At 48.4% G+C, this 27,674-nt stretch overlaps 2 protein-coding genes across 2 annotated transcripts in view; both read right to left on the reverse strand.

Annotated features, from left to right (window-relative positions):
• The window catches only part of LOC119375551 (uncharacterized), a 138,351-nt gene that overhangs the window by 26,906 nt on the left and 83,771 nt on the right, over positions 1–27,674 (reverse strand). The window lies entirely within an intron of this gene.
• Positions 15,918–20,146, reverse strand: LOC125756307 (uncharacterized protein K02A2.6-like). The gene has a single exon (XM_049410824.1). The coding sequence runs from the start codon at positions 20,003–20,005 to the stop codon at positions 16,043–16,045; it is 3,963 nt and encodes a 1,320-aa protein (XP_049266781.1). The 5' UTR covers positions 20,006–20,146; the 3' UTR covers positions 15,918–16,042.

Consider the following 27,674-nt stretch of genomic DNA (forward strand, 5'->3'; position numbering starts at 1 on the left):
CGCGGCCCTCGCTTGGGCCTGGAGTCGTGCTGTCGTAACCGCGCCGGAGGAGGCGGCAGCGACTAGCTAGGCCACTATGCTACGGCACATGCGAGCGCTCACCCCACCACCACAATGAGCCACAATTTTTTCCACTGTCACCATCATCTGCCATTGTGACCGCCACATCTTGCAGCGTGCCCATTATTGTTTCCACCTTATCCACTATGCTACGGCACATGCGAGCGCTCACCCCACCACCACAATGAGCCACAATTTTTTCCACTGTCACCATCATCTGCCATTGTGACCGCCACATCTTGCAGCGTGCCCATTATTGTTTCCACCTTATCCACTATTGTTTCCATCACATCCACTATAATTTCCATTATATCCATCAAGAATTCCGGCATCCACCAACCAAGGAATTTCAATAGGGTGCTCCACCCGTCTGCAGTCGGCGTGATTGGCACCACCAGCACCGTCAACGCAGCATCTCCAACGCAGCATATCCAACGTAGCCCCGTCACTTGCTCTGCTATGCACCGCCTACATTACACGTCGCGCGAACATTACTACTCCATCTCACAAGCTGGTTGCAGCAGGGTGGAAGCTACGAGGTGCGAAACGGCGGCATCCCGGCGCGGCGCGAAATAGTGCGATCATTGGACGTTCTCTTCCTTGATCTCATCACTACAACAGGCATTGTTGTGCGCACCCCTGTAATTTGAAATCAACTAGGAGGCCTTCGCTGTCATTACTGTAAAGTCATAAGCTTTAGTACTAGAATTTGTTTTTTACTTTTTGCCAGCCGCACTGAAGAAATAGTTCTTTGCACGTTGGAAGATTGTGCGGCAAATATGCCGGCAATCATTTCACGGATTGATCAATGATTTGATCGCATTGTTGAAGAAACAGTGAGACCTCTATTGCATGCGGATAAATTAACGTGGGCAAAAAAAATTGGGGGACCCTTAAGCTTCGCCTTTAAGAGTTGAACGCAATAGCGAAATCCGGAACCTAGTGCGCACTTCAACCACTAAGTGCATACTTATTAATGTGTATTATTACACACACACGCACACAGACACGCACACGCGCGCGCTCGAGAATGGTACATACAGGTTTTTGATTTAAAGCAAGAGTCGCATGGCCTCCAAGATACACGCCGCGCGCTTGCCATCGGGGAGGACATGAAGAGTCACAGAATGCCTCACAGATGGCAGCACATTATCTAGCGCTTGCTGTTTGCTTGATCAACGTCTTCTCTGGAAAGACGGCATTGGCGTGATATGTTTTCTGCTAGATTGACATAGTTGTCCATTTTTAGAGGTGTTTGAAAGTTCGTGTGTGTTTTTAGCGGCGATGGCTGCACTATCCCGGCCTTTTTCTACGTAGACTGATGGCCTCCCAAATCCGCCTACAAATCGCCGAATGGGCTCGTTTTCGTCGTGACACCTGTCGAACAAAATGCGTTAAGGAGACTCCTTCCACTACATGGCATTTATGTAGTGTTTTTTTCCATAGCAGCTGCAAGTAACATCGTGGCTTTGTGGTAGAACACCTGCTTGCCACGCGATCGGCCCGGGTTCGATCCTCAATGGGACCGAAAGTTTTATTCTTTACTTTATTTGCTTCTTTCTCGATTTTTCGCTCACGGACGATTTTTCGCTCACAACCAACGGTCCCGACGCCGACGGCGGAATTTCTGCGACACGAGCTCTCTAACGCTATCGCGTTAAGACGCCATGAAACAGGAGGATTCCTCCGAAGTAGTGCGCCCGGTGCGCCGTCTATGTCGATCATGGCTCCCGCCGAAGCAGTAGCGTCTCGTGTATGCCATTCTTCTACATTGAATTTTAACCGAAAGAGGCGAAGACGCTGTCTTTAAACGTCTTAGAATCGCTTCGGAATGAGTGCGGAGAAGGAACCTAAGGGGACTGCAGAACTCACGAAGGTGAGCGAGGGGACGCAGTACGAGTGGGTGTCTGAGAAAGAAAAGCGGGCAGAGTGTAGGAACCGAAGAAGCCTTCTGGCGGTCGTGAGCGCATAAAGAAGCTGGACGACCTGCTGCGAAGAAAGGGTGGTTCACAGCTGAAAGAAACGAGATCCTCGCTGTCGCCGAGCTGATGAGACGCTTCGAAGAGGACGCATCGATGGCACCTATGTACAGGAAGCTTGGCTTCCGATATGGACAGCGGTGTGGGAACGCACTCCTCATCGAAGCGACTCATACGGTGCAGCCTCGCCGCCGCTACTTTACGGAGGTGCGGCGCCGAGGTAGGCCGATTTTTGACACCGACGAAACGTGGGTCAACGTCTGAGTACGGGCACTTTGGTATTCCATTTCAAATTGTGATAACAGCGCAATTGAAGACTTGAAATAAACAGCGCAAAAAAAGCGGACGGCCACGGAAAGGAAACACACAGGACAAGCGCTGACTTCTAACTGAATTATTTTCATTGGCAAGAAAGATCTTATAAGTGCTTGCGGGAAAGTTAAAGCCAGAAAAAGTAAAAAAGAAAAGGGCGCGCAGCTGGCTGCTGTGACTGTTAGTATTTCGCCCGGTTTCTATCACTGCATTTTTTTGTTCTGTTCTTTTTTCTGGTTTTATCTTTCCCGCAAGCACTTATAAGATGCTTTCTTGCCAATAAAAATAATTCAGTTGGAAGTCAGCGCTTGTCCTGTGTGTTTCCTTTCCGTGGCCTTCCGTCTTTTGCGCTGTTTATTTCAAGTATCCACAACAAACTAGCCCAGTCAGCTACTTTGTTAAGCGATTGAAGACACGGGACAAAGAGACGAACGAAGACGAGCCGGCCACACGAAACCGTAGGTGCCGTGTATAGCGCGTGTCGATCCCCACTGTCCACGGGCCTGCAAAACCCCAGCCAGTGGCAAAGGCGGCCGGCTCATTGTGACCCGCTGCGACAATAAAAATGTCTTTGTTGAAGGCGCTGAGGAAGTGTTTCATGCAAAGAAAAGCTCAGGCGATTACTGCAATGAGATGAGTGACGTTTTTAGACGAAGAAAATCTCATGAAGAAACTGGACCACATCATTGAAGATGTTGTTGACAGCCAGTGGTGGTGAACCTCGGAGAGGACACACGAGTAGTAACGGCACAATGTCCGCCCACGAAGACGACCTCGAGTGCGAGCTCCATTAAATGCTTTTGGTGCGTTTTTGCGCGTGGTATTTTCAAGCGGGCATGACGTTCAAAAGTGTGCCTGTCTTCTCAGTTCTCATGGTCTCAAGTGGTGCGCAATAGATGTTTGTGGTGCATTTTACGCATGTGATATTCGAGTTTGCATTCCGTTCAAAAGTGTGCCGGTTCTGTCTGGTGTTCCATTCTGAAGAGCTGTGTAATAGATTGCACAGATGCAAGCATTATTATTATTATTATTATTATTATTATTATTATTATTATTATTATTATTATTATTATTATTATTATTATTATTATTATTATAGTCCCGCTCCCAGTCGGGATGCATGCTTGCTACGCTCCTGCCCGTTTTTCGGTAAGCAGCAGTTTTTCCGCTGTGAAAGTTGCTCTAAACGTGTTCATGCGAAGTGTGCAACCTGGCCTGATAAAGAGATGCAACTCCTGAAGTGTGGATCGCGCTCATTTTGCTGCAATTTATGTGATCTGAGCCGTTCTTCTGGTAAGCCTAGCGAAGACAACTCGGCGGCGGGCAGCGAAGAGCATTGCAGCTCTCAAACCTGTTCCCTCTCCGGGTGGCGATCTCGCCGGCCTGCGCCGACTCCTCCTCGACGCGTTGGAGGGAATCTCGTTCCTCAGCGACGAGGTATCCCAGCTACGCGAAGAAAACGAGCGCCTCTGTAAGGATCATTCCCGCGGTGTTGAACAACAAGCCCACGTGGTTGCCTCCCTTCGTGCACAGGTCCGCTTCCTGCGTGAGGAGCTGACGCGCCGCACGGCCGCCGTGGCAGTGAAGGCACCTGTGATCCCTCCAGAGCCTGTGAACGTTGACCGATCTGTGACCTCCAAGCAACCTGCGCACTCTGAACAACCTCTCTCCAAAATTCTTTCATCTTCGAATTCGCCGCCAGGTGATGTAGACACGTGCGAGCGTGTCAGTGTGATGCCTCTGGCAGCCTCTTCTGCAGCGGTAACTGAGGGTGGAAGAAAGAAAAAACCCGCCTCGTTTGGAGCTATGAAGACATCCACTATATCTGTAGCTCAACGACCACAACGGCCACAACGGCCAAAGGCTGTTTTTGTTACGCAGCTGAACCCGGACACCACTGCTGCTGACATCAAAAAAACATATTGCTTCATTGGATATGTCTCCCATCTCCAGCCGGCGACTTCAAACGAGATTCCAGTCATATTCTTCATTCTATATCGAAGTCGACAAGGAAACACTACAACGCCTGAATGACCCTTCGATGTGGCCCCTCAGATGCCTCTTCAAGCCATTTCGTGGGGAGCTGCGCGATGACATGCTTCATCCCTCTGAGCAACTGACTGGAATCGAAAGTGCCGTGTAACGTAGATATATTCTACCAAAATGTTCGGGGTCTGCGTACCAAGACACTCGAGTTTTTCTCTAATGTTCTTTCGTCTTCTTTTCCTATTATTGCTATTTCTGAAACCTGGCTCGGCACTGAAATTCCCTCATCAAACTTTTTTTCCCTCGACGTACACCACTTTCCGCCGTGACCGAGATTTCAGTGAAACCAAACAGAAAGGCGGTGGCGTGCTGATTGCCATTGACAATTCACTGAAATCCGTTAGACGGAAAGACCAAGAAACTATCGAAGACCTAGAAACCTGGCTAGAAATCAACCTTGAGCGCCGTGAAAAATTGTTGATTGGATGTTTCTATTTACCGCCCAGCATTTCCCCTGCCTCGTTTCATGATGTCATGTCTTCTATTGAACTTGTGATATCTTCTCATAGTGGGTACAGAATTATTGTTCTTGGGAATTTCGATGCACTTGGAATTGACTGGAGCACGCTTACCTTTTCTCATTACAATCATTTCACAGAGAAAAAGTGCAGCCTGCTCTTGGACTTTCTGGCGTTTAATTCCCTACTGCAACATAATTCAGTCGTCAATTCCAGTGGCAACGTCTTAGACCTGTGTGTGTCAAACGATCAACCCCTTGAAGTTTCCCGCTCCAACATCTCTCTTGTACGTCCGGACAAATTCCACCCACTACTTAACGTAAGATTATCGGCATCAGCCGAAACAACGAGCTACAGCAGTTACGTAAACAAATCTCCAAGATTTGCGTTCAAGCGAGGTGATTACACGGGCCTCTATCATCACTTGTCCACCGTTGAGTGGTCACAGGTTACTGACAAAACAAATGTTGATGACCAGGTTGATCGGTTTACGGAGCTTGTACTGAGCAGGATGCTTAATTTTATTCCCCAGTATACACCTAAACATCGTAAATATCCCCAATGGTTCTCATCTCAACTTATCAGTGCCCTGAAGCATAAACGTCACGCACACAGGAAATCTAAATGTTCTCCATCCAGTGAGAGGAAGGAAGAGTTCAGCTTTTTTCGAACTCTCTCTAAACGCCTATATAAACGGGATCACAGTTCGTATATTGAATTCTTAGAAAAAAGCGCCTCTGACAGGCCGGCTGAGTTTTGGAAGCATGTACGTAAACGGTCTAGCAAAAGCGGAGAGTCCTTCAGACTACTGGACTCAAATGGGGTAGAAGTGCATGCCGTCGCTGACTGTTTTGCCACGCATTTCTCGTCCGCTTATAAGGCCTCAGACTCTAGCACTGATATCAGACAACAGCCCAAGGCGGTTAGCTCATCCAGTGCTTTGTCGCTGGATGAAAATCTTATCAGCGAATGCATAAAGCGCTTAAAACCATCCTTATCATGTGGCCCAGATGGCATCCCCTCTGCCATACTAAAAGCTTATGGTAGTATATTTGTCCCAGTACTGACTACAATATTTAATAACTGCCTGGACACTTCCACATTTCCTAGCATGTGGAAAACTGCTCGTGTTTTCCCAGTATTTAAGTCGGGCTCTAAAACAGATGTTTCTAATTATCGCCCGATTTCTCTACTATGTGCCACATCAAAGATCTTCGAACTGGCTCTTCACAAAATATTGTCTTTTAGTGTGAAAAACTCATTGATTCCAAATCAACATGGTTTTCTTGCTGGCCGCTCAACTACCACAAATCTTGCTAGTTTCATGACGAAGATCTCCACACCTATTTCTCAGAGAGGACAGGTTGACGTAATTTACTGTGACCTGAGCAAGGCTTTTGACGTAGTCAGCCACACACTGATTATGGTTAAACTTGCGCACTTTGACGTTGACTTGTCGATTGTGAATGTCTTGCACAGCTATCTCCTCAATAGATCTTGTTTTGTTGCCGTAAATGGCCAAACCTCTTCTTTGTATAATGTGACTAGTGGGGTCCCTCAAGGGTTGGTATTAGGCCCACTCCTATTTTTAATTTACGTTAATGATGTTTCTTTTGCCATTCGTAATTCTTCTTTCCTCTTGTATGCCGATGACATCAAGATATTTAAGGAAATTCATTCAGTTAACGACTGTCGCTTGCTGCAGTCAGACTTGCGCTCTTTTTCCGAATGGTGCAACGGTAATGACCTTTCTCTGAATACCTCGAAGACAAAATTCATGTCTATCACTGGCAAAACATCTAGCGTGTCATTTCAATACTCTGCCAATTCTGTGCCGTTATGCAAGGTTTATGAAATAAGTGATCTTGGTGTTGTTGTTGACAGCGCGTTAAACTTTTCTTCTCACGTTAAGCGTGCTGCTATGCGGGGCCTTCGTTCTCTCGGATGTGTTTGTAGAATATCTCGAGAATTCGGGTCTCCCATGGCCCTACACAAATTGTACACGGCAATATGTCTTCCGCAACTTGAGTATGCGTCCGTGATATGGAATGGCATTGCTCAATCCAGCGGTAACACCGTTGAACGAGTCCAGAAAAAATTCCTCAGCATATATAACCATCGCTTTGCTAAAAATGACTCTGGATCTCGTTCAAATACTGTTGAATTATTATCACTGCCATCACTTCACTGCCGACGAAATCGCTCTGATCTCTTATTTCTTTACAAGCTAGTCCACGGTATCATATCCTGCCCTGTACTTCTCAATTGTGTAAATTTTCGAATTCCGCGTAAGTTAACCAGAGAGAACAGACCGTTTCATGTACCCGCCTGCTTCTTCCAACACTCTACCGTTCACAGAATACAAAGTCTCTATAATGCTAATTTTCTTGATCTTGACGTTTTTCATAGCCCACAATCACTGTTTTTATCCGAGCTTTGCACTGTTTTGACATAGTGTGGCATAATGTACAAAGTCTTCCCTTCTCAGTCTTTCCACATAGTTGTATATATGGAATCTAATTTTTTATTCCCCGTCAATATTTCTCGTGTTGTCTTATTTTACTCCTCCCCTTTTGTGTTCCTATCTCTTTGTCTACGTAATATTGCTCTTTTTATTTCTGAAAACAGTCTGTATTGTATTGTTTATTTTTATTGTTTTTTTTGCGTGCGCCAGCACAAAGACCTTACGGTGGTTCCTGGGCACGTTAAATAAATGATTGATTATTATTATTATTATTATTATTATTATTATTATTATTATTATTATTATTATTATTATTATTAGTCCCGCACCATGGCTCCCAGTCGGGATGCATGCTTGCTATGCTCCTGCCCGTTTTTCGGTAAGCAGCAGTTTTTCCGCTGTGAAAATTGCTCTAAACGTGTTCATGCGAAGTGTGTAACCTGGCCTGATGAAGAGCTGCAACTTCTGAAGTCTGGATCGCGCTCGTTTTGCTGCCATTTATGTGATCTGAGCCGTGCTGCTGGTAAGCCTAGCGAAGACAACTCGGCGGCGTGCAGCGATGAGCATTGCAGCTCTCAAACCGGTTCCCTCTCCGGGTGGCGATCTCGCCGCCCTGCGCCGCCTCCTCCTCGACGCGTTGGAGGGAATCTCGTTCCTCAGCGACGAGGTATCCCAACTACGCGAAGAAAACGAGCGCCTCCGTAAGGATCATTCCCGCGGTGTTGAACAACAAGCCCGCGTGGTCGCCTCCCTTCGTGCAGAGGTTCGCTTCCTGCGTGAGGAGCTGACGCGCCGCACGGCCGCCGTGGCAGTGAAGGCACCTGTGATCCCTCCAGGCCTTGTGAACGTTGACCGATCTGTGACCTCCAAGCAACCTGCGTACTCTGAACAACCTCTCTCCAAAACTCTTTCATCTTCGAATTCGCCGCCAGCTGACGTAGACACGTCCGAGCGTGGCAGTGTGATGCCTGCGACAGCGTCTTATGCAGCGGTGACTGAGGGGGAAAGAAAGAAGAAACCCGCCTTATTTGGAGCTATGACAACATCGAATATATCTGTAGCTCAACGGCCACAACGGCCACAACGGCCAAAGGCCATTTTTGTTACGAAGCTGAGCCCGGACACCACTGCTGCTGACATCAAAAAACATATTGCTTCATTCGATCTGTCTCCCATCTCCTGCCGGCGACTTCAAACCAAATTTCAGTCCTATTCTTCGTTCTACATCGAAGTCGACAAGGAAACACTACAACGCCTGAATGACCCTTCGATGTGGCCCCTAGGATGCCTCTTCAAGCCATTTCGTGGGGAGCTGCGCGATGACATGCTTCATCCCTCTGAGCAAGTGACTGGAATCGAAAGTGCCGTGTAACGTAGACATATTCTACCAAAATGCTCGTGGTCTACGTACCAAGACACGCGAGTTTTTCTCTAATGTTCTTTCGTCTTCTTTTCCTATTATTGCTATTTCTGAAACATGGCTAGGCATTGAAATTCCTTCATCTGACTTTTTTCCCCCGACCTACACCACCTTCCGCAGTGACCGAGATTTCAGTGAAACCAAACAGAAAGGCGGTGGCGTGCTGATTGCCATTGTCAATTCACTGAAATCCGTTAGACGGAAAGACCTAGAGACTATCAAAGAATCCATTTGGATAGAAACCAACCTTGAGCGCAGTGAAAAATTGTTGATTGGATGTTTCTATTTACCGCCCAGCATGTCCCCTGCCTCGTTTCATGATGTCATGTCTTGCATTGAACTTGTGGTATCTTCTCATAGTGGGCAAAGAATTATTGTTCTTGGGGATTTCAATGCACCTGGAATTGATTGGAGCACGCTTACCTTTTCTCATTACAATCATTTCATAGAGAAAAAGTGCAGCCTGCTCTTGGACTTTCTGACGTTTAATTCCCTACTGCAACATAACTCAGTCGTCAATTCCAGTGGCAACGTCTTAGACCTGTGTGTGTCAAACGATCAACCCCTTGAAGTTTCCCGCTCCGACATCTCTCTTGTGCGTCCTGACAAATTCCGCCCACCACTTAACGTAAGATTATCCGCATCAGCCGAAACAACGAGCTTCAGCAGTTTCGTAAACGAATCTCCGAGATTTGCCTTCAAGCGAGGTGATTACACGGGCCTCTATCATCACTTGTCCACCGTTGAGTGGTCACAGGTTACTGACAAACCAAATGTTGATGACCAGGTTGATCGGTTTACGGAGCTTGTACTGAGCAGCATGCGTAATTTTATTCCCCAATATATACCTAAACAACGTAAATATCCCCACTGGTTCTCATCTGAACTTATCAGTGCACTGAAGCATAAAGATCACGCACTCAGGAAATCTAAATGTTCTCCATCCAGCGAGTGGAAGGAAGAGTTCAGCTTCTTTCGAACTGTCTCTAAACGCCTATATAAACGGGATCATAGTTCTTATATTGAATTCTTAGAAAAAAGCGCCTCTGACAGGCCGGCTGAGTTTTGGAAGTATGTACGTAAACGGTCTAGCAAATGCGGAGAGTCCTTCAGACTACTGGACTCAAATGGGGTAGAAGTGCATGCCGTCGCTGACTGTTTCGCCACGCATTTCTCATCCGTTTATAAGGCCTCAGACACTAGCACTGATATCAGACAACAGCCCAAGGCGGTTAGCTCATCCAGTGCTTTGTCGCTGGATGAAAATCTTATCAGCGAATGCATTAAGCGCTTAAAACCATCCTTATCATGTGGCCCAGATGGCATCCCCTCCGCCATACTAAAATTTTATGGCAGTATATTTGTCCCAGCACTGACTACAATATTTAATAACTGCCTGGACAATTCCACATTTCCTAGCATGTGGAAAACTGCTCGTGTTTTCCCAGTATTTAAGTCGGGCTCTAAAACAGATGTTTCTAATTATCGCCCGATTTCTCTACTATGTGCCACATCAAAGATCTTCGAACTGGCTCTTCACAGAATATTGTCTTTTAGTGTGAAAAACACATTGATTCCAAATCAACATGGTTTTCTTGCTGGCCGCTCAACTACCACAAATCTTGCTAGTTTCATGACGCAGACCTCCACACCTATTTCTCAGAGAGGACAGGTTGACGTAATCTACTGTGACCTGAGCAAGACTTTTGACATAGTCAGCCACACACTGATTATGGTTAAACTTGCACACTTTGACGTTGACTTGTCGATTGTGAATCTCTTGAACAGCTATCTGCTCAATAGATCTTGTTATGTTGCCGTAAATGGCCAAACCTCTTCTTTGTATAAAGTGACTAGTGGGGTCCCTCAAGGGTCGGTATTAGGCCCACTCCTATTTTTAATTTACGTTAATGATGTTTCTTTTGCCATTCGTAGTTCTTCTTTCCTATTGTATGCCGATGACATCAAGATATTTAAGGAAATTCATTCAATTAACGACTGTCGCTTGCTGCAGTCAGATTTGTGTTCTTTTTCCGAATGGTGCAACGGCAATAACCTTTCTCTGAATACCTCAAAGACAAAATTCATGTCTATCACTCGCAAAGCATCTAGCGTGTCATTCCAATACTCTGTCAATTCTGTGTCGTTATGCAAGGTTTTTGAAATCAGTGATCTTGGTGTTGTTGTTGACAGCGCGTTAAACTTTTCTTCTCACGTTAAGCGTGCTGCTATGCGGGGCCTTCGTTCTCTCGGATGTGTTTGTAAAATATCTCGAGAATTCAGGTCTCCTATGGCCCTACACAAACTGTACACGGGAATATGTCTTCCACAACTTGAGTATGCGTCCGTGATATGGAATGGCATTGCTCAATCCAGCGGTAACACCATTGAACGAGTCCAGAAAATATTCCTCAGCATATATAACCATCGCTTTGCTAAAAATGACTCTGGATCTCGTTCAAATACTGCTGAATCATTATCACTGCCATCACTTCACTGCCGACGAAATCGTTCTGATCTCTTATTTCTTTACAAGCTAGTCCACGGTATCATATCCTGCCCTGTACTTCTCAATTGTGTTAATTTTCGAATTCCGCGTAAGTTAACCAGAGAGAACAGACCGTTTCATGTACCCGCCTGCTTCTTCCATCACTCTACCGTTCACAGAGTACAAAGACTTTAAAATATTCATTTTCTTGATCTTGACGTTTTTCATAGTCCACAATCACTGTTTTTATCCGAGCTTTGCACTGTTTTGACATAGTATGGCACAATGAGTCTTCCCTTCTCCGTCTTTCCGCATAGTTGTATATATGCAATCTAATTTTTTATTCCCCTTCAATATTTTTCATGTCTTATTTTACTCCTCCCCTTTTGCGTTCATTTCTCTCTGTCTACGTGTTTTTGCTCTTTTTATTTCTGAAGACTGTATTGTATTGTTTTTTTTTGCGTGCGCCTGCACAAAGACCTCACGGTTGTTCCTGGGCACGTTAAATAAATGATTGATTGATTGATTGATTGATTGATTGATTGATTGATTGATTATTATTATTTGCTGTGGCTTGGTGACACTTATTGAACAAACATGCTTGTTAACTGAACCAGGGCTGACATGAGGAGGGTGTATTAGGTGTGAGTCTATATGCCACATTCCCCAAACATTTACGGGAAAATTGTTTATGTTCGGAATCGACAGGTGAGGTAGCAAAAGTACGTTAGACTTGATTTCTACTATCGGGGACAGTTTTACTTTCTCAGATACCTTGAGTTTGCTGTGTGTGTGCACAGAGGATGCATGTTTGTTTAAAAAAATACTGGAAATGTTTTATGGCTAATCTGCAGTGAGCAAACTTCACGTTTCTCAAAGAGCTTTTTGGGGAATAAGTAGGATATCCTGCAGACCACATATGCATGACACAGAACTTCCTCAAACGATTCTGTGTCTCTTTATGAAGTACACCAGTGTAAGCCTGTCCTGTGAAAAGTTACACATCCGTACATATTTTTTTTCTTTCAGAAGCCACGGATGTGGCTATTTCGCGCAAAAGAAAAAAAACACAAGGGGAGGGTGTTTCTTAATACCCTCCCCTTAACCCTCCTCTTGTGTTTTTCTTTGCGCGAAATAGCCACATACGTGGCTTCTGAAAGAACGTGAACCGACTAGCCCAACAACGTGTGCATCCGTACGTATGTTAGCAACTTATATTTTCCTTTGTCTCGTTCTTTTGTTTTGTGCTTAGACATGACGATGCTTGCTAAACAAACCTCGTGGTGCAAAAAAAAGTCATACCGAAAATTTCCCTTTGTCTGTTTCATGGTGCCTTTCTGCAGCTGCTGGGATGGATCAGCGGTATGATATCTCCGACTGATAATTATGAATAATAGCGGCTGCAGTAAACAACCCCATTACTTTGTAGACGTCTGAGCAACCAAACGTCACACTGTTTTTTTTAACGTCAAATATTTGCATCTCTGTTTCAAGGGCGCGTTTTGTAAAATGATACCGAAATTCAGAAATTACGTGCAGCTCAGAAATAAGCGCAGCTCGCGAGGTGTCGCGAGCTGCGCTTTCACTTCCTCGTTGCCGCACTCTAGTGACAAAAAATGTAAGAATCGTAGTTCGCGTAATATAAAGTGCCCTGTAGAATCACTACACCGGAAGGCTCTCGCGTTTCAGTAATATTAGACGCGTGCATATTGGTCAGCGTGAGTATTTTTTTGTGGACAAATATGTTTAACTACGAGTTACAGCCATTTTCCTAACCTTGCCCCTAACGTAAAAGCACTCTATTCACGGCTGCGAAAGCCTTTACAACTCCACGATAAAGTAATGAAATATAGCAAGTAAATGAACCTTGTCTTAGCGGGCACTTGTACTATGATTTTATCGAAGATGTCCTGAAAGCTAGAGTGCATGCGCGAGAAAATCGGCTTTAATGGATTGCATATTCCTCTGGCATACGACGCCTTGAAGAAATCCCGAGGTGTGGTCCACTTACACTTTTGCTTTAAAGCGGCAAAATACCCACGAAAACACAGCCAACCTTACAAGAAAGAGGGTAACTGCAGAAGCTTTTATCGGCTTCCGTGAGGAGCAATCGCATTCGCGGACACCCCGCTAAGTACGGAAACAAACACAACTACTGCCTAAACAGTACGGCGCGGTATATTTGGCGTCAGGCAGCGACAAAAAGTTAACGTAAAAAAGAAAAAAAAATATGGCTGATCTCTCCGTCATAGGAATCGGTGTATAACACGAAAGTGAAACGCGTCGTCACAGAAGTCGTTGATTGTTTATAGTGCATTGGTATATGAGAGCTTGTACAACGTCTGTTCTTGTTTGGCAGATATAGGCACCGTTCAGTGACCAGAGGGCGCTGCGTTGCTCGCACTGCCCCGTCCCAAGTTCGCCGACATTGGCCGTTAGGGGCGCGCAGAAAAGAGACTCGCGCACGTGCAGCCCGGCCACAATCCGCCCACTCATGCAGGGAGGGAGACGCACGCATCGCGTTCCAGTTTGACCGACCCCGTCTCATTATTTTTTTTATCCGCCAGGCCTTGCGTTCTGGCGCTGCAGTCGCACTGGAAAACTCGACTGTACGGTGCCTATAGCACCGCTTGTTGTGGACGCATCCAAGTTGACGCCTGGTGGCACATCTCCATACCGACAACTAATGCCCACGGCCATGATTTAACCATTGCGGTAGCTGAAGTTGTCAAGATATACCTGGACACCAAATATGGTGAACCCCGCGCAAGGATGGCATCAACAATCGCATATATAGTACACTAATACTCGATATGCACCCCTTGAAAGCGTCGTGAAACGCGAAGAGGAACGCGACGAGCGTCGTGTCTTCTCTCTAGCTTGGCATTTAATTCTCACAGGGCGAGCAGGGAGCGCGGTGCGAAAGCCAGGCGAGCGTCGCAGAATTATTTTTCGATATGAATAGATGCTAAGAGCGAGCCGCCGCCTCGCGGTGTGTTAAAGCGTTGACGAAATTACACTTCTATTGGAAACGCGCCTATTGGGATGATCGTAGCAACGGCGCGTTGCCGGAGGTAATTGCGGAGGCAAAGCAGATTTTTTTCTTTCGAGCCTGGTGGCACAGATGTCACCGCCCCGCTATAAAGGGGACGCTCATAACATGCATCCATCCATCCATCCATCCATCCATCCATCCATTCATTCATTCATTCATTCATTCATTCATTCATTCATTCATTCATTCATTCATTCATCCATCCAAGAGCACTGTGAGAGGATGATAGTGTGAAATATAAAAGGCGCGTCCGTGTAGCCTCCGTAATGCGTTTGGCGGTAGCTCAGTGGGCTAAACGCCCGCAAGCCATCGTCGCGGGTCGAGAGGTCGTGGGTTCGACTCCTGGGAACGGAACTTTTTCTTATAGTTCTTTTTCTTTGCCGTCTGATGGCGTTCATTTTGCTGACTTAACACGAAAGTGTTTTATGCCGGGGTCCAACAAGATTTTCATGACGTATTTCCGTGACGGAAATACGTCATGAAAATCTTGTTGGACCCCGGCATAAAACACTTTCGTGTTAAAAAAACTTTAAAAATTTTGAAGTCAACCTGTCGAGGTTCGAACTTGGGTCCCCTGAGGCCAGCACGATCTCGCGATACGGGCATTGAACCCATTAGACCACAGCTAAAATTGAGCGCAGACTTATACAACGCGGAGGAACTCGCCTTCCTGATTGGTTGAAATCCGCCTGGCTTTCGTACAAAATGTGTACTCCATCTCACAAGCTGCAACCTGCTTGTGAGATCGCATTGCGCCGGTCTTTGTGCTCATGCTGGCACCACGGACGCCGCGTCAGGTCGTCGCCGATTCTCACGCCTGCGTCGGTGGCGGTGGTGGAAACCCTGTATTAAACGAGAGAGGTGTGGATTCACGCAGGAGCTCTACATACTGACTGGAGGCCCTAGTCCGGGACCCCATTGGTCGAAGCCGCCAGTCTTTCGACCAAGTCTTTTTCGGCCTGACGGTCTGAGCAACCCAGCAGGGCTGCTTCCCAGTCTTACCTGGTAGGGTTCACGGGGAGGGGGGCGTTAGCTGAATTTTTTTCGGCTGGCCCACACCCTGCGATAGGTGCCAGCCACCTCACCACAGTGTTGACCGCTGCCAGTGATCGTATATAAGCGAAGCAGCACGCGTTCGTGCACTTTCCCTGGTCCCTCGGCTGGGGCTAGGTACAGTCGAGCGCGATATGAAGGTTATCGCGCGAGCGTCGACGGGCCTTGCTTCCCAGGAGCCTAGCGGCACATTTGAGAACAGTTAAAATCAATATTACAAATTCTTCTCGCCATCGTTGGCTGTTCTATACTACAACAATCGCCCTGCGACGAACTCTAGACCCTTTCTCTCTATTTTAAGCTTTCCATTCGTTGCGATCAAGTGTATTTTCCATTGCCTCTTATCTCCGCGGACGATAGCAAAATTCCTGGGAAAGACCTGGTAAAGCTGGTGCTTGGCACTGGTTCGTTTGAACGGCTTGCTAATTTCAACAAAATATATAGCGTTGTCATACAAAAAAAAGGAGTGAGAATGTGTGTTGAATCTCGTTCAGGGACTGACAGGCCAGGGTTCCAACGGGGAACAGCAACATTTATTACCCGAAGCTTACGGGCTGACGGTTACATACGAATGTGTCGATCGTGCATTGAGCGCTACCATTTAAGCACTAGTGGGCACATGCGCACTAACGACAGTTCGGTTATCAGGTGAGCTATCGCGGACACAACACTTCCTCTGCTTTTATTATGAAGCTCATAGTTCCCTCTCAGAAACGATCCGGTGGTCGGCGATTCCTTAATGGGTAGCGTCGATCCTGGTCGCCTCGAGAAGTGTCCGTCACCGACGTCGTTGGTGAAGGCGAAACACTAGCTGCAGGCAATGAAGGTGCTGGCTCCGGCTCGGTGTCGCTCTGTGGCCACACGGAGAAACCGTCGTCTTGCGCGGCGTTTTCGGCAAGCCCTGCCGTGCCTTGCAGTAGCTGGTTCTTGTGGCGCCGCCACTCGAAGCATCCCGAAGGTGTCGATGCTCGTACCCTGAAAGACACTGGTCCACTTTGAGCAGTCACCACCGCAGGCATCCATTTGGGCTGTCCCCTGTAATTGCGTGCAAGAACGTGGTCACCAACACTCACTTCGCGCACACGACACCGTCTGTTCACCGTTTGTTTGAACTGTTCGTACGCCACCCTTTCCCCCACGGCGGGTTTGAGCACATCCAGGCGGGTGCGCAAACGTCGCCCCAACAACAAGTTAGCTGGTGCCTCGTGCGTTGTAGCATGGGGCGTGTTGCGATAAGCGAGCAGGAACTTGTTGAGCTTTACCTTCATTGGTTGTCGTGCGTCATCCTTCTTTAGCGCGTTCTTCAGGGTTTGGACGAAACGCTCCGCGAGTCCATTGGCACTGGGATTGTAGGGGGCTGTTTGCACGTGTCGGCAACCCATCTCCCTTACGAACTGCTTGAACTCCTGTGACGTGAACTGTGGGCCGTTATCTGACACAATCGTCTCAGGGAACCCAAAACGAGCGAAAACATCTCTTAAGCACTCAATCGTGGCATCTGTTGTAGTTGAACGCATCAGGAATACTTCTGGCCACTTCGAGTGAGCATCGACCACTATAAGAAACATTGACTGTTGAAATGGCCCTGCAAAATCTATATGTATGCGTTGCCACGGCGCTGAGGGCCAGGACCACGGGTGCAACGGAGCTTTGCAAGGGGCACTGCGCTGTTCTTGGCAATCTGCACATGATTTCACCATACGCTCAAGGTCCCCATCGATGGACGGCCACCAGACGTAACTACGTGCTAGCGCCTTGCTGCGAACTATACCTGGGTGACCCTCGTGTAATTCGTCCAGAACTGCCCTCTGCAGCTTTGCGGGAATGACGACTCGTGTTCCCAGCATAATGCATCCTTGATGCAATGTCAGTTGATTGCGTCTGGCGAAGTACTGTTTCAGTCTATCATCACTGACAAATCTTGGCCAGCCTGTGCTTATGCACTCTTTTACTTTCACCAGGTCATTATCCTGCTCTGTGGCATGCGCAATCCCTTTGCTCGACACTGGTAGAGAGGCCAGCCGCAATGAATAGAAAGTCTCTTCAGATTCCTGCGTTTCGTCTTTCACGCATGGTAGCGGCAAACGGGAACAAAAATCGGCTTCTGCGTTATCGGCTGAGTTTTTAAAAAGAAGGTCGTATCTGTATGCCGACAGCGTCACAGCCCACCGCTGTAGGCGCGCAGCCGCGATCGGCGGGATACCTGTTGTTGGCCCCAAAATTTGCTGTAAGGGCTTATGATCAGTGATTAAAGTGAATGCTCGGCCATAAATAGAGCAATGAAACTTTTTTATGCCAAAGATTATGGCCAACGCCTCTTTTTCAAGCTGGCTATATTTCTTCTCTGCTTCGGAAAGCGTGCGCGAAGCAAAAGCAACTGGTCTAGACTTCCCGTCCTCACAAACATGGGAAAGCACTGCACCTACCCCGTACTGCGATGCGTCACAGGCCAGCTTCAATGGTCTATCCGGGTCGTAATGGGCCAGCACCTGCGGCGATGACAACGTTCTTTTAACTTCTTTGAACGCTTCTCGGCAGCACTCGTCCCAGCACCAAGGCGCGTCCTTCCGTAAAAGCTGGTAAAAGGGCGCAGCAACTGTTGATAGATTAGGCACAAACTTTCCATAGTAATTCACGACACCTAGAAAGGACTGCAGTTGCTGCTTGTTTGTCGGTGCGGCAGCGTTTATGACTGCTTCAATTTTCTCTGGTGACGCAGATATTCCTGCTGCACTGATTTTGTGCCCCAGGTAACAGAGCTCCTTTTGGAAGAACGCACATTTTTCTTTCTTTATTCTGACGCCTCGCTCCAGCAAACGTCTCAAGAGTGCTTCTAGGTTTATCATGTGTTCTTCAGCGTTTTTTCCCGTGACCAATATGTCATCAAGATAACAACAAACTCCGTTTAGGCCCTTCAGCATTGTGTCCATTATTTTCTGAAAAATACCTGGCGCTGACGGTATTCCGAAAGGTAGCCTGTTGACTACGAACAGCCCTTTCTGCGTGTTCAAAGTTAGGTACTTCTTTGACTCTTCCGCCATGAGTACTTGTTGGTATGCCCTGTTGAGGTCTATCTTAGTAAAATGCATTCCCCCGGCCAACGCAGCCAATAGATCATCGATTTTAGGCAGCGGATAGTGTGTGATGTCCAGTGAAGGATTTATCGTTGTCTTATAATCCCCACATAGGCGTATGCTTCCATCTTTCTTTATCACAAGGACGGCGGGCGTGGCATATTCTGATGTATTCACGGGTGTGAGTATTCCCAGCTGAACCAATTTTTCTATCTCTGCTTCTACTGCGGACTGCAATGCGAATGGCACATTCCTTGCTTTTAGGAATCTCGGCCGGTGGTCGGCTTTGAAAAACAGCTCGGCCTTTTCGTCTGTGATAGCGCCTAGCTCATCCTTGAACAGCATTTTGTATTTTGCAAGCAACGTCTCTAGCCTTTCCTTCATTCGGGAAGACAAGTCGAACACTGACCTTGAGACGTGGTTGAGGCCCCAAATCTGGTTCCAGTCTAGCCGTACTGTGTGCAGCCATTCACGCCCTAGCAGCGGTGGTCCTGCTTGATCGACAAGGTAGAGTGGTAGTTTCGCCATCTGTTCGCCGTGCTGCACACTGACGACCGCCACGCCGCAAGGTTGGACGAGGGCTCCGGTATAGGTGCGCAGGACGATGTCGGTTGGTTCGCAGCTAGCTGAAGGGACCTGCTGCTTGAACTGCTTGTAAGGCATGATAGACACCGCGGCTCCCGTGTCAAGTTCCATTTCCACCAGTGCTCCATTTATCTTTAGTCCAACAAAAATAGGAGTGCGACGAGACGACACATGTTCCGAAACGCCCATGGGTGGCACCTGCGTCACCACTTTCAGCGTTTTCACACTCCGTTTCTGCTGATGCCCGCCAAAAGATTGCCTGTTGCTGCGACAGGCCCTTTGAATGTGCCCTTTCTTTCCACACTTATAGCACGTCTCTTTAACGTACGGGCATCGTGAATGCGTGTGGCTCTGAGAACCGCAGCGATAACAAGCCTGTAGCTGCCTACCGGCAATCGCTTGCGCCTCGTACAGATCAGCAGGGGCATAATTACCTTCTCCCTCCATTTGGTGCAGCTGTGTGGTCATTGACTCCCCGACTCTAGTCTCGGCGACATTTTTCCGGGCTGCTTCCATTGCCAGGGCGCGCTCGACTGCTTTCGCGAACGTCAGTTTGTCGTCCTCGGTAAAGAGTACTTGCTGCACGTCCTCTCGCAGTAGTCCACAAACGAAACGATCCCGCAGCGCTTCGTCCAAATTCGCTCCAAACTGACAACTCTGGGCCAACTTCCGAAGTTCCGCAACATATTCGGGCAGAGACTCGCCTTCGCTCTGTGTTCTTCGGTAAAACTTCGCTCGCTCCCCGATTATGGACGGCTTTGGGGCAAGATGTGCATCCAAGAGGCTCTTCAGTTGTTCGAAACTTTTTTCCGACGGCAGGTCCGGCGTAGCCAAAGACTTCAGAAACCCATACGTACGCGGTCCGATGATGCTGAGGAATGCGTGTACCTTGTCGCTGTCGGGAACCTTGTTGACAATCAAAAAAGATGTCAACCTCTCCTTGTATGCCGTCCAGTCGCTTTCAGTAACGTCGAACGACTCCATCTGGCCCAGCTGCCCTGCAGACTGCATTGTCGCTTCAACCGACTGCTCGCTGCTTCTCGATTTTGTCGTCCCACCCTCGTCGCCAGTGTTGAATCTCGTTCAGGGACTGACAGGCCAGGGTTCCAACGGGGAACAGCAACATTTATTACCCGAAGCTTACGGGCTGACGGTTACATACGAATGTGTCGATCGTGCATTGAGCGCTACCATTTAAGCACTAGTGGGCACATGCGCACTAACGACAGTTCGGTTATCAGGTGAGCTATCGCGGACACAACAATGTGCCTTCCTCAGACGGGAGTGATCGCAGCTTAAGGAACAGCAAAAAGAGCGAGTGGGCTTGCCTGATACCTCCCTCTCCTCGAAAGAGGATTCTGGGCCGGCCGTGGCGCTGTTGTAGTTCTTGGTCGACGCTCCCGCGATAACCTTCATATCACCATCGACTGTACCGGTGATGGCTATGCTTATAATAGGTAGTAACCTCTTTCAATGTTCACAGAATTCCGCCTTGGGGTTCCAGGTCTTTAGGGGTCAGAAGGGACGCCTAGTAAGTGAGTGATCGGGCTGCCGCATCAGCAGCTTCCTTGCCTTAAAGCCAGGAGTCCAAAGTGTACAGCGGGGTATGGGATTTACATCGCCGCTGCGGCTTCGCAGTATTCGTTCGGCCAGTAGGGTGACCCAACCAGCGACGTAATTACGACACGCACCAAGCAAATCGGCAACACTATATTTAGACATAGAGTTCGAGGCAGCCAAGGCGATGGTCACCTCCCCTGCTTGTGTAGCAGAGGAGGTAGGCCACCTATTGCACGAAAAGTGTTTCTTGATGTATGACTGCTGCCATATACCATCGCCCGCGGTTTCGCCCAGCGACATATACGCAGTAAACTTTATGTTTGCTGCCAAAGTGACGCTTCAAAGCTCACGCCCTAGCTTGATGGCGAACGCTATGGTCGTCTCTATCCATCTTTGTTGGAAAAGGCAAAACTCGGATATCGCGTCTCCATAGTTCTGGCACTCTGATCCTTTGCTCTACGTAGAAGTCGTGTTGAGCCAGGAGTTGTTGGCCCAATTGTGTCTGCGCTAACCATGTGTACTGATTTGTTAGAAGAGCTTTTTCGAGTTACTGGAAGGTGTTGACCATTCGAAGAACGAGAAGTCGTCCGTTGGAAGTGGGTATAGGCATGTCAAGAGCCATTTTCATTATTTTGCGGAGGATAACCCCTACTGTATTTTCTTCGTGTTTCCGAAAGTGGAGATACGGTACCGAATACAGAATCCGGCCAGTTACGAAAGGGTGAGTGAGTCGGACCACGCCTTTGCATCATAACCCTCCTCTCTTGTTGGAGACCCGGTGGACCATTCGGCTCGCCTGGTCTCCAATCTTCCTCGAAAAAGCGCGGAAAATATGGTCACACGAGAAATGCGATAAACAACAGGCGACGGGCTACTACCTACTGATTTTGTAAGAATTCAGAACGCACATTTATATAACGCAAACCCGGTAAACAACACGTCATGACAACCAATAACAGAGAGTTATCTAAAGAATCACACCATCTACTCGCACGTGTCGTTGTAGGAACCCTATCTCTTTTTCCTTTAAACTGATAGAGGGATGGCTTATGCACCTCAAACCTTCTTGACTAATGTGCAAGGCCTCAGTAATTTCCCTTTGAGTTTTCGCTTGATGCCTGTAGACCACGGTAGTCCCTTCAAACAGGGGCCTGCAAGGACTGTAAGGAGAATGGATGCAGGCCTCTGTTTGAGGGGACCACCGTGGTTTGCAGGCACCAAGCGAAAACTCAGAGGGAAATTACTGAGGCCTTGCACATTAGTCAAGAAGGTTTGAGGTGCATAAGCTATTCCTTTATCCGTTTACAGGAAAAAGAGATAGGGTTCCTACAACGACACGTACGAGCAGATAATGTGGTGCTTTAGGTAACTCTGTTATCGGTCGTCATGCAGGAGTTTACCGGGCTTGCGTTATATAAATGTGCGTTCTGAATAAAAATTTTTCTGTTGTTAGTAGCGCGTCGTCCTGTGTTTGTCGCCTTTCTCGTGTGACCGTCTTTGCCCGAGAATTTCAAGCAATGTATCTAAACCAACTCGCCCAACTTTCAATCCTCCAATCTTCCGGCGCTTCGCAAAGGTTTTGTCGACTCTTTGCTAATGGTGGATCAAGAGTCCCATGATTCTGATGTCCTTAGCCTCATTGATGGGGCCACTTGGTAGAGATAAGTGGATAAGGGAAGCCCCAAGGTGAAGAAATCATGACTTTCCCGGTGCACACTCGAGGCCACAGTGATCCGCGTAGCGATCTACTACTTGTGCTGCTACTTGCAGGCGCTCCTCCATGTGCCCGAAATGGCCTTCGGTGGTCCAGGTTGTGATACAGCGCATGCCGTATGCTAGGAATGGTCGATTAAAATGTTTAATCGATTAATCGTTAATCGATTTAGCCTTTAATCGATTAATTGCTTTCGGTAGACTGTTTTAATCGATTATTCGATTAATCTTCATTTTTATGGGTGCTTTACAACCGATATCTCTTCGTTTGAGAGGCATCGTTCGTGTTTGATATGGACCCAAACAAAATCTTTTTATCAGACGCGCTGACGATCGAAAATTCCCACTTTCGAAAGTGTCGACGACGGGCCCCTTGTGTCCATTGTGCGAAAATTCCCACTTTCGCACACTGGATACAAGGAGCCCGTCGTCGTTGGTTGATGTCGCGGATTCAAGCATCTGTTGCCATCATCCCTGGACTATTTGGCAGCAGGTCGTATTTTCTCGAAGCCTGCCTACTCGAGCTCATCGAAACCGGAGGCGCGTTCGGGGACCACACTGGTTGGAAAGTCGCAGCTGAAACATGCAGTGTGGCGGAGGGAGAGGAAATCCCGAGAAAGGTAAAAGAGAGACGAGGAGGAAGAGGAATTAAATAAGACGCTTCGCTCTCGTAAGCACGGCATCTTTTCTCGGTTTGTCGGTTAGATATTGTGGAAGCCCTGCATAATACTATAACTGCGGACTGACGCGATCTTTTCCTTGAGGTCACCCATGCAGTGATTACACAGAAACATACTGGCCTCAAACACACCATCGGTACAGGCAACTGCGGGAAATAGAGTGACATGAGTTTCTGCCTCCTGGCTAGAATAAGCAGCAGCTGCGCCAGTATACTCCGCAGGTTTCATCTGATCGTTGCCTTAACACGGCGCCACTGGCGCCTTTTCAATTGTGCGTACAGCCTGAACTGTGAGCGTTATCTAGTGTATCAGACATTACAACATCAATTTCGCGACTGTCCTTCATTCTTGTCACAGCTGAAGACGGGGACCTCTAGCTGAAAGCTGTATTTCTCCCTAAATTTGCGACCATACAGTATTACTAAATGCTACAAGGTCACTTCTTCAATAGTAATGCACTGGATGCTAGACGTTCAGTAAACCGACGCGTAAAGTTCTTGAATACCATAAAGGGTCTACAAGACCCTTTCACAATTCGCGAGTGCGCGTTCCTGCGCTACATTGCCTCTCAACTAATGGCAACAACTTTAGTGCTTGAAGTGCTGGCTTCGAGAAGTGCTTGCCACATTTATTACACCTTGCAGTCTTCGCTTTCTGATCTTCAGCGAACAACGACCACACTGCGCCCCTCTTCCGATTGCCCGGCATTATAACATCGCAAAGGTAGCTGTGTAACCACCAATGTGTAATAATTACACAATATAACACGCAAGCGACGCAAGCCCCGCGTATATTCAGGCGACGCTCAAACACTGTCGTACGGAACGGCGTTCCAAGGAACGACGTTCCAGGAACTATAGTCGGTGACAGCCTAAGAATAAATATAAGCTCCGCCCACGAGGCCGCATTGCTCATAATTTGCATGCCTCCGCGCTACAAACAAAGTAGTTCCTAAACAATGGCAATAATTTTCACGCATATAAACCTTATTCTGCAATACTGCACTGATATTGAAGTAAAGAAAGCAAAGCTAGATAAAATAAATTGTGAAGGCACGGAGTCCAGTGTTAGCATAACAATATATGTGTCGTTTAAATCGCACCCCCCGCCGCGTTCATCTCGGAGTCTATACGAAGAAGTAATGTACATCTCAAAGGTGATGTTTCTGAGCAGTACCTATTATGGTATTAAAACAAAGAATGCAAGATTTAACATAAAACTTAAAATAGAGGAATCGTTATTTTACGGTTTCACAGAACAAAACAGGGACATTAATCACATTTAATAAGGTCGCTTGTCATTTTTTTGGGAATCTTTCGCCTCCAGCTTTCTTCACTGTCTGCTGTAACCATAGCAACTGGGACTCAAAGCGAAGTATGGCGAAATGGTCTGAAATTGCCTTCGTGAGTTTCGACTCTTGTGTTGCCGTTAATACCGCATTTGCGTCTCTAGTCGCCGTGCTTGTCATCGTGTTTGAGGAATACGCCAAGGCTTCATTTTGCGTCTTGTTTCAACGAAATAAATGCGTGTAGCACACACGGCGTTTAACTGTGGAGGCCATTGCGTGCGTTGCCGTTACGTTCACGCCAAGGAGATGTACGCGGCTAAATTGGAATTGACTAAAAGCTTTACGTGGGATTGTTTCTCGCTTCGACAACTTGCACTGGCACTGCCATTACCCCTTAAGTCCTTGAATGTTCAAGTTTTTATTTTAAATGCGAATGCATTTCTTAGTCGGGCTATGTCAGGCATCCGGCGTTGTCCGCGGCGCCCTCTCTCATAGCAACAGCTGCGGGCGGGCGCGCTGATCCTCGCCCTAACCGGAGCATGTGGTGCGAGAGAGTGTAGGAGAGGGTAGGTGCAGTGCTTCGCCGCTCCTTCTCTCGCCGTTCGCTCTCTCTCCTCCCTGCGCCCCACTCTCCCGTCCGCTCGCGCCTCACTCTCGAACGTTCGCTGGCTGGGCGCCTCTCAAGAACATCCGGAAATGTGTGCTCGAGACACCGCTGTGAAACGCCAACGCCGAGCCGAGAACGCTGGCGCCCCACTCTCCCGTCCGCTCGCGCCTCACTCTCGACCGTTCGCTGGCTGGGCGCCTCTCAAGGCGATGACAGAAGTCGATGAAGGCGAATGTCTGACGGCAACGGTACACTCTCTCGGCGAAAGAAATGCATTCGCATTTCCTCACGATTCCCTTCGGGGAGGTGGGGGCATTTTTTATTATTTCTTTATTACATACCTGCGTCGCCCCAGTAGGCATTACAGCAGGAGGGCCCACTTTTGCTAGAAGCGGGGGGTCCTTATCTTCTATATATGTGTGTGTCTGTGCGATGTGTATATATATATATATATATATATATATATATATATATATATATATATATATGTATATATATATATATATATATATATATATATATATATATTGCCACGCCCACTTGTCGTGTTTTGATGTATTCGGGTTTGACCGGCAGGGACGGTTATCAACGCTCGACGCTGTCCGCGAAGTAGTGTTCTAGAAGCGTCGCGATTGTAGTAGATCGGTTTGTTAAGATTGCGCCCCGCACGCGAATGTTCCAGCTTTGTCTAGAGATAACACCGCCACCAGCGATATTGCTGGAAAGTTCGATAGCGCCTGTATAAAAGCCGACGCGCTTGATCGCTTGTCAGTTGATCGACGGACGACGCCCTGTTCGCCGCTATCTTTGTACAGCGTGTATTGCTGTAGTTCGAGTTCTCATTTTCCGGCCACAAGTTCGGCCAAATAAACAGTTTCATCCTGCAAACGCTGACTGCTGTCTTCGTCGACGTCACGACCACGTGACATCTGGTGGAGGTGCTGCTTCTTCCATGATCCGGACGCCCCCGCGAAGCGCTGACCCAAGCCCAAGCCGCGAGGAGGACGACAGCAAAGAAAACCCGGATCGTCGAACAAGCCGCAGGCAGAAGGGACTGCAGCCAGAGCACGGGCTCCTTCCCGAACAAACCAGGCAGCTCAAGGTCCCAACACCCACCGCAGCGACGATGACCGACCCCGTGCAGCCTGCGCCGATCCTACTCCGGCAGCCCAAGGAGCCGCCAACCTTCCGCGGGTCGTCATTCGAAGACCCGGACACCTGGCTCGAGACTTTCGAAAGGGTCTCAAAATTTAACAACTGGGACTCCGAGGACAAGCTGCGGCACGTTTACTTTTACCTTGAAGACGCAGCAAGGACCTGGTTCGAGAACCGGGAGTCCACTCTTCGAACTTGGGACGCCTTTCGGAGCGCTTTCTTGCAGACGTTTGCAAGCGTCGTCAGAAAAGAAAGGGCCGCAGCCTTGCTGGAGACACGGGTGCAACTACCAAACGAAAGCGTGGCCATCTTCGCAGAGGAAATGACCCGACTGTTTCGCCACGCTGACGCTGCCATGCCCGAGGACAAGAAAGTCCGCTTCCTCATGCGAGGGGTAAGGCAAGAGCTCTTCGCTGGGCTGATACGGAACCCACCCTCGACGGTCCAAGAATTCGTCTCAGAGGCAACCACGATTGAGAAGACGCTGGAAATGCGTAACCGCCAATATAATCGCCGATTGATTCAAGACAGCCCAGCTGTTCATGCCCTCGGCTCCGACGACCTGCGTGAAACGATCAGAGCGATCGTGCGGGAGGAGCTTCGCAAGCTCTTACCTTCGGCGCAGACTCAAGTGGACTTCATCGCAGATGTCGTTCGATCAGAAATCCAGCAGTCCCTGGGCAACCTTGAACCGCCACTGCCTCAGCCGCAAGCCATGAGCTATGCTGCTGCAGCCCGACGCAACGCCGCCCCTCCTCGCCCGCGTCAAGACGCCGCGCCGCCGCAGCAGTTCCGACGTCAGGCACCGCCGCCACCACCACCGACGCCATACCGCCCGCCGACAGGACAACCACGCGCCCCTCGAAAGACCGACGTTTGGCGTGCCCCTGACAACCGACCACTCTGCTATCATTGCGGGGAAGCCGGCCACACATACCGCCGCTGCCAGTACCGACAGATGGGGCTTCGAGGATTCGCCGTCAACGCGCCGCGCCCGCGGCCAGGCGAACGGCCTCGGGACATCGACGACTACCTCACCGGAACACACTGGCAAGAACGACGACCTTCCCGCTCGCCGTCGCCCGGCCGCTACATGTCTCCGCACCGCCGGCAGTACACTGGCCCAAACCGGGGCCGGTCACCTAGCCCGTATCCGGAAAACTAAGGGCAGCAACCGATGGAGGTGCGGTTGCTGTACGACGAACTACCGAAGATCCTCCGCAGCCGACGACGACGCCGCAACGAAACCTAAAGAACACGCCGCAAGACCAACGAAGCCCTGACGTCGAAACTTCACGGCCTGAGGAAGAACTGACGACGCCACGTCGAAGCAGCGGAACAAACCGACGCAGCCGTGACCCGACGCCGCGACCCAATTGCAACGCAAGACGACGAACTAGCGACCTCGACGTTCTCATTGACGGCCACAACGTCACCGCTCTCGTCGACACTGGAGCCGACTATTGCGTCATCAGTGGGCCTTTCGCCACGAAGTTGAAGAAAGTTAAGACTGCTTGGGAAGGCCCCGAAATCCGTACCGCTGGAGGCCATCTAATAACGCCGTCTGGAGTCTGCACAGCAAGAGTTACAATCAATAATCACACGTATCCTGCGAGTTTCGTAATCTTGCAACACTGCTCCAGGGACGTCATACTTGGCATGGATTTCTTAAACCAT

Source organism: Rhipicephalus sanguineus, chromosome 11, assembly GCF_013339695.2.
Source record: "Rhipicephalus sanguineus isolate Rsan-2018 chromosome 11, BIME_Rsan_1.4, whole genome shotgun sequence".
In the NCBI taxonomy this organism is placed as follows: Eukaryota; Metazoa; Arthropoda; class Arachnida; order Ixodida; family Ixodidae; genus Rhipicephalus; species Rhipicephalus sanguineus.

What these genes read in the sequence shown, in the direction of transcription:
- LOC125756307 (XM_049410824.1), bottom strand. Translation starts at nt 20,005, where the DNA reads ATGCAGTCTGCAGGGCAGCTGGGCCAGATGGAGTCGTTCGACGTTACT.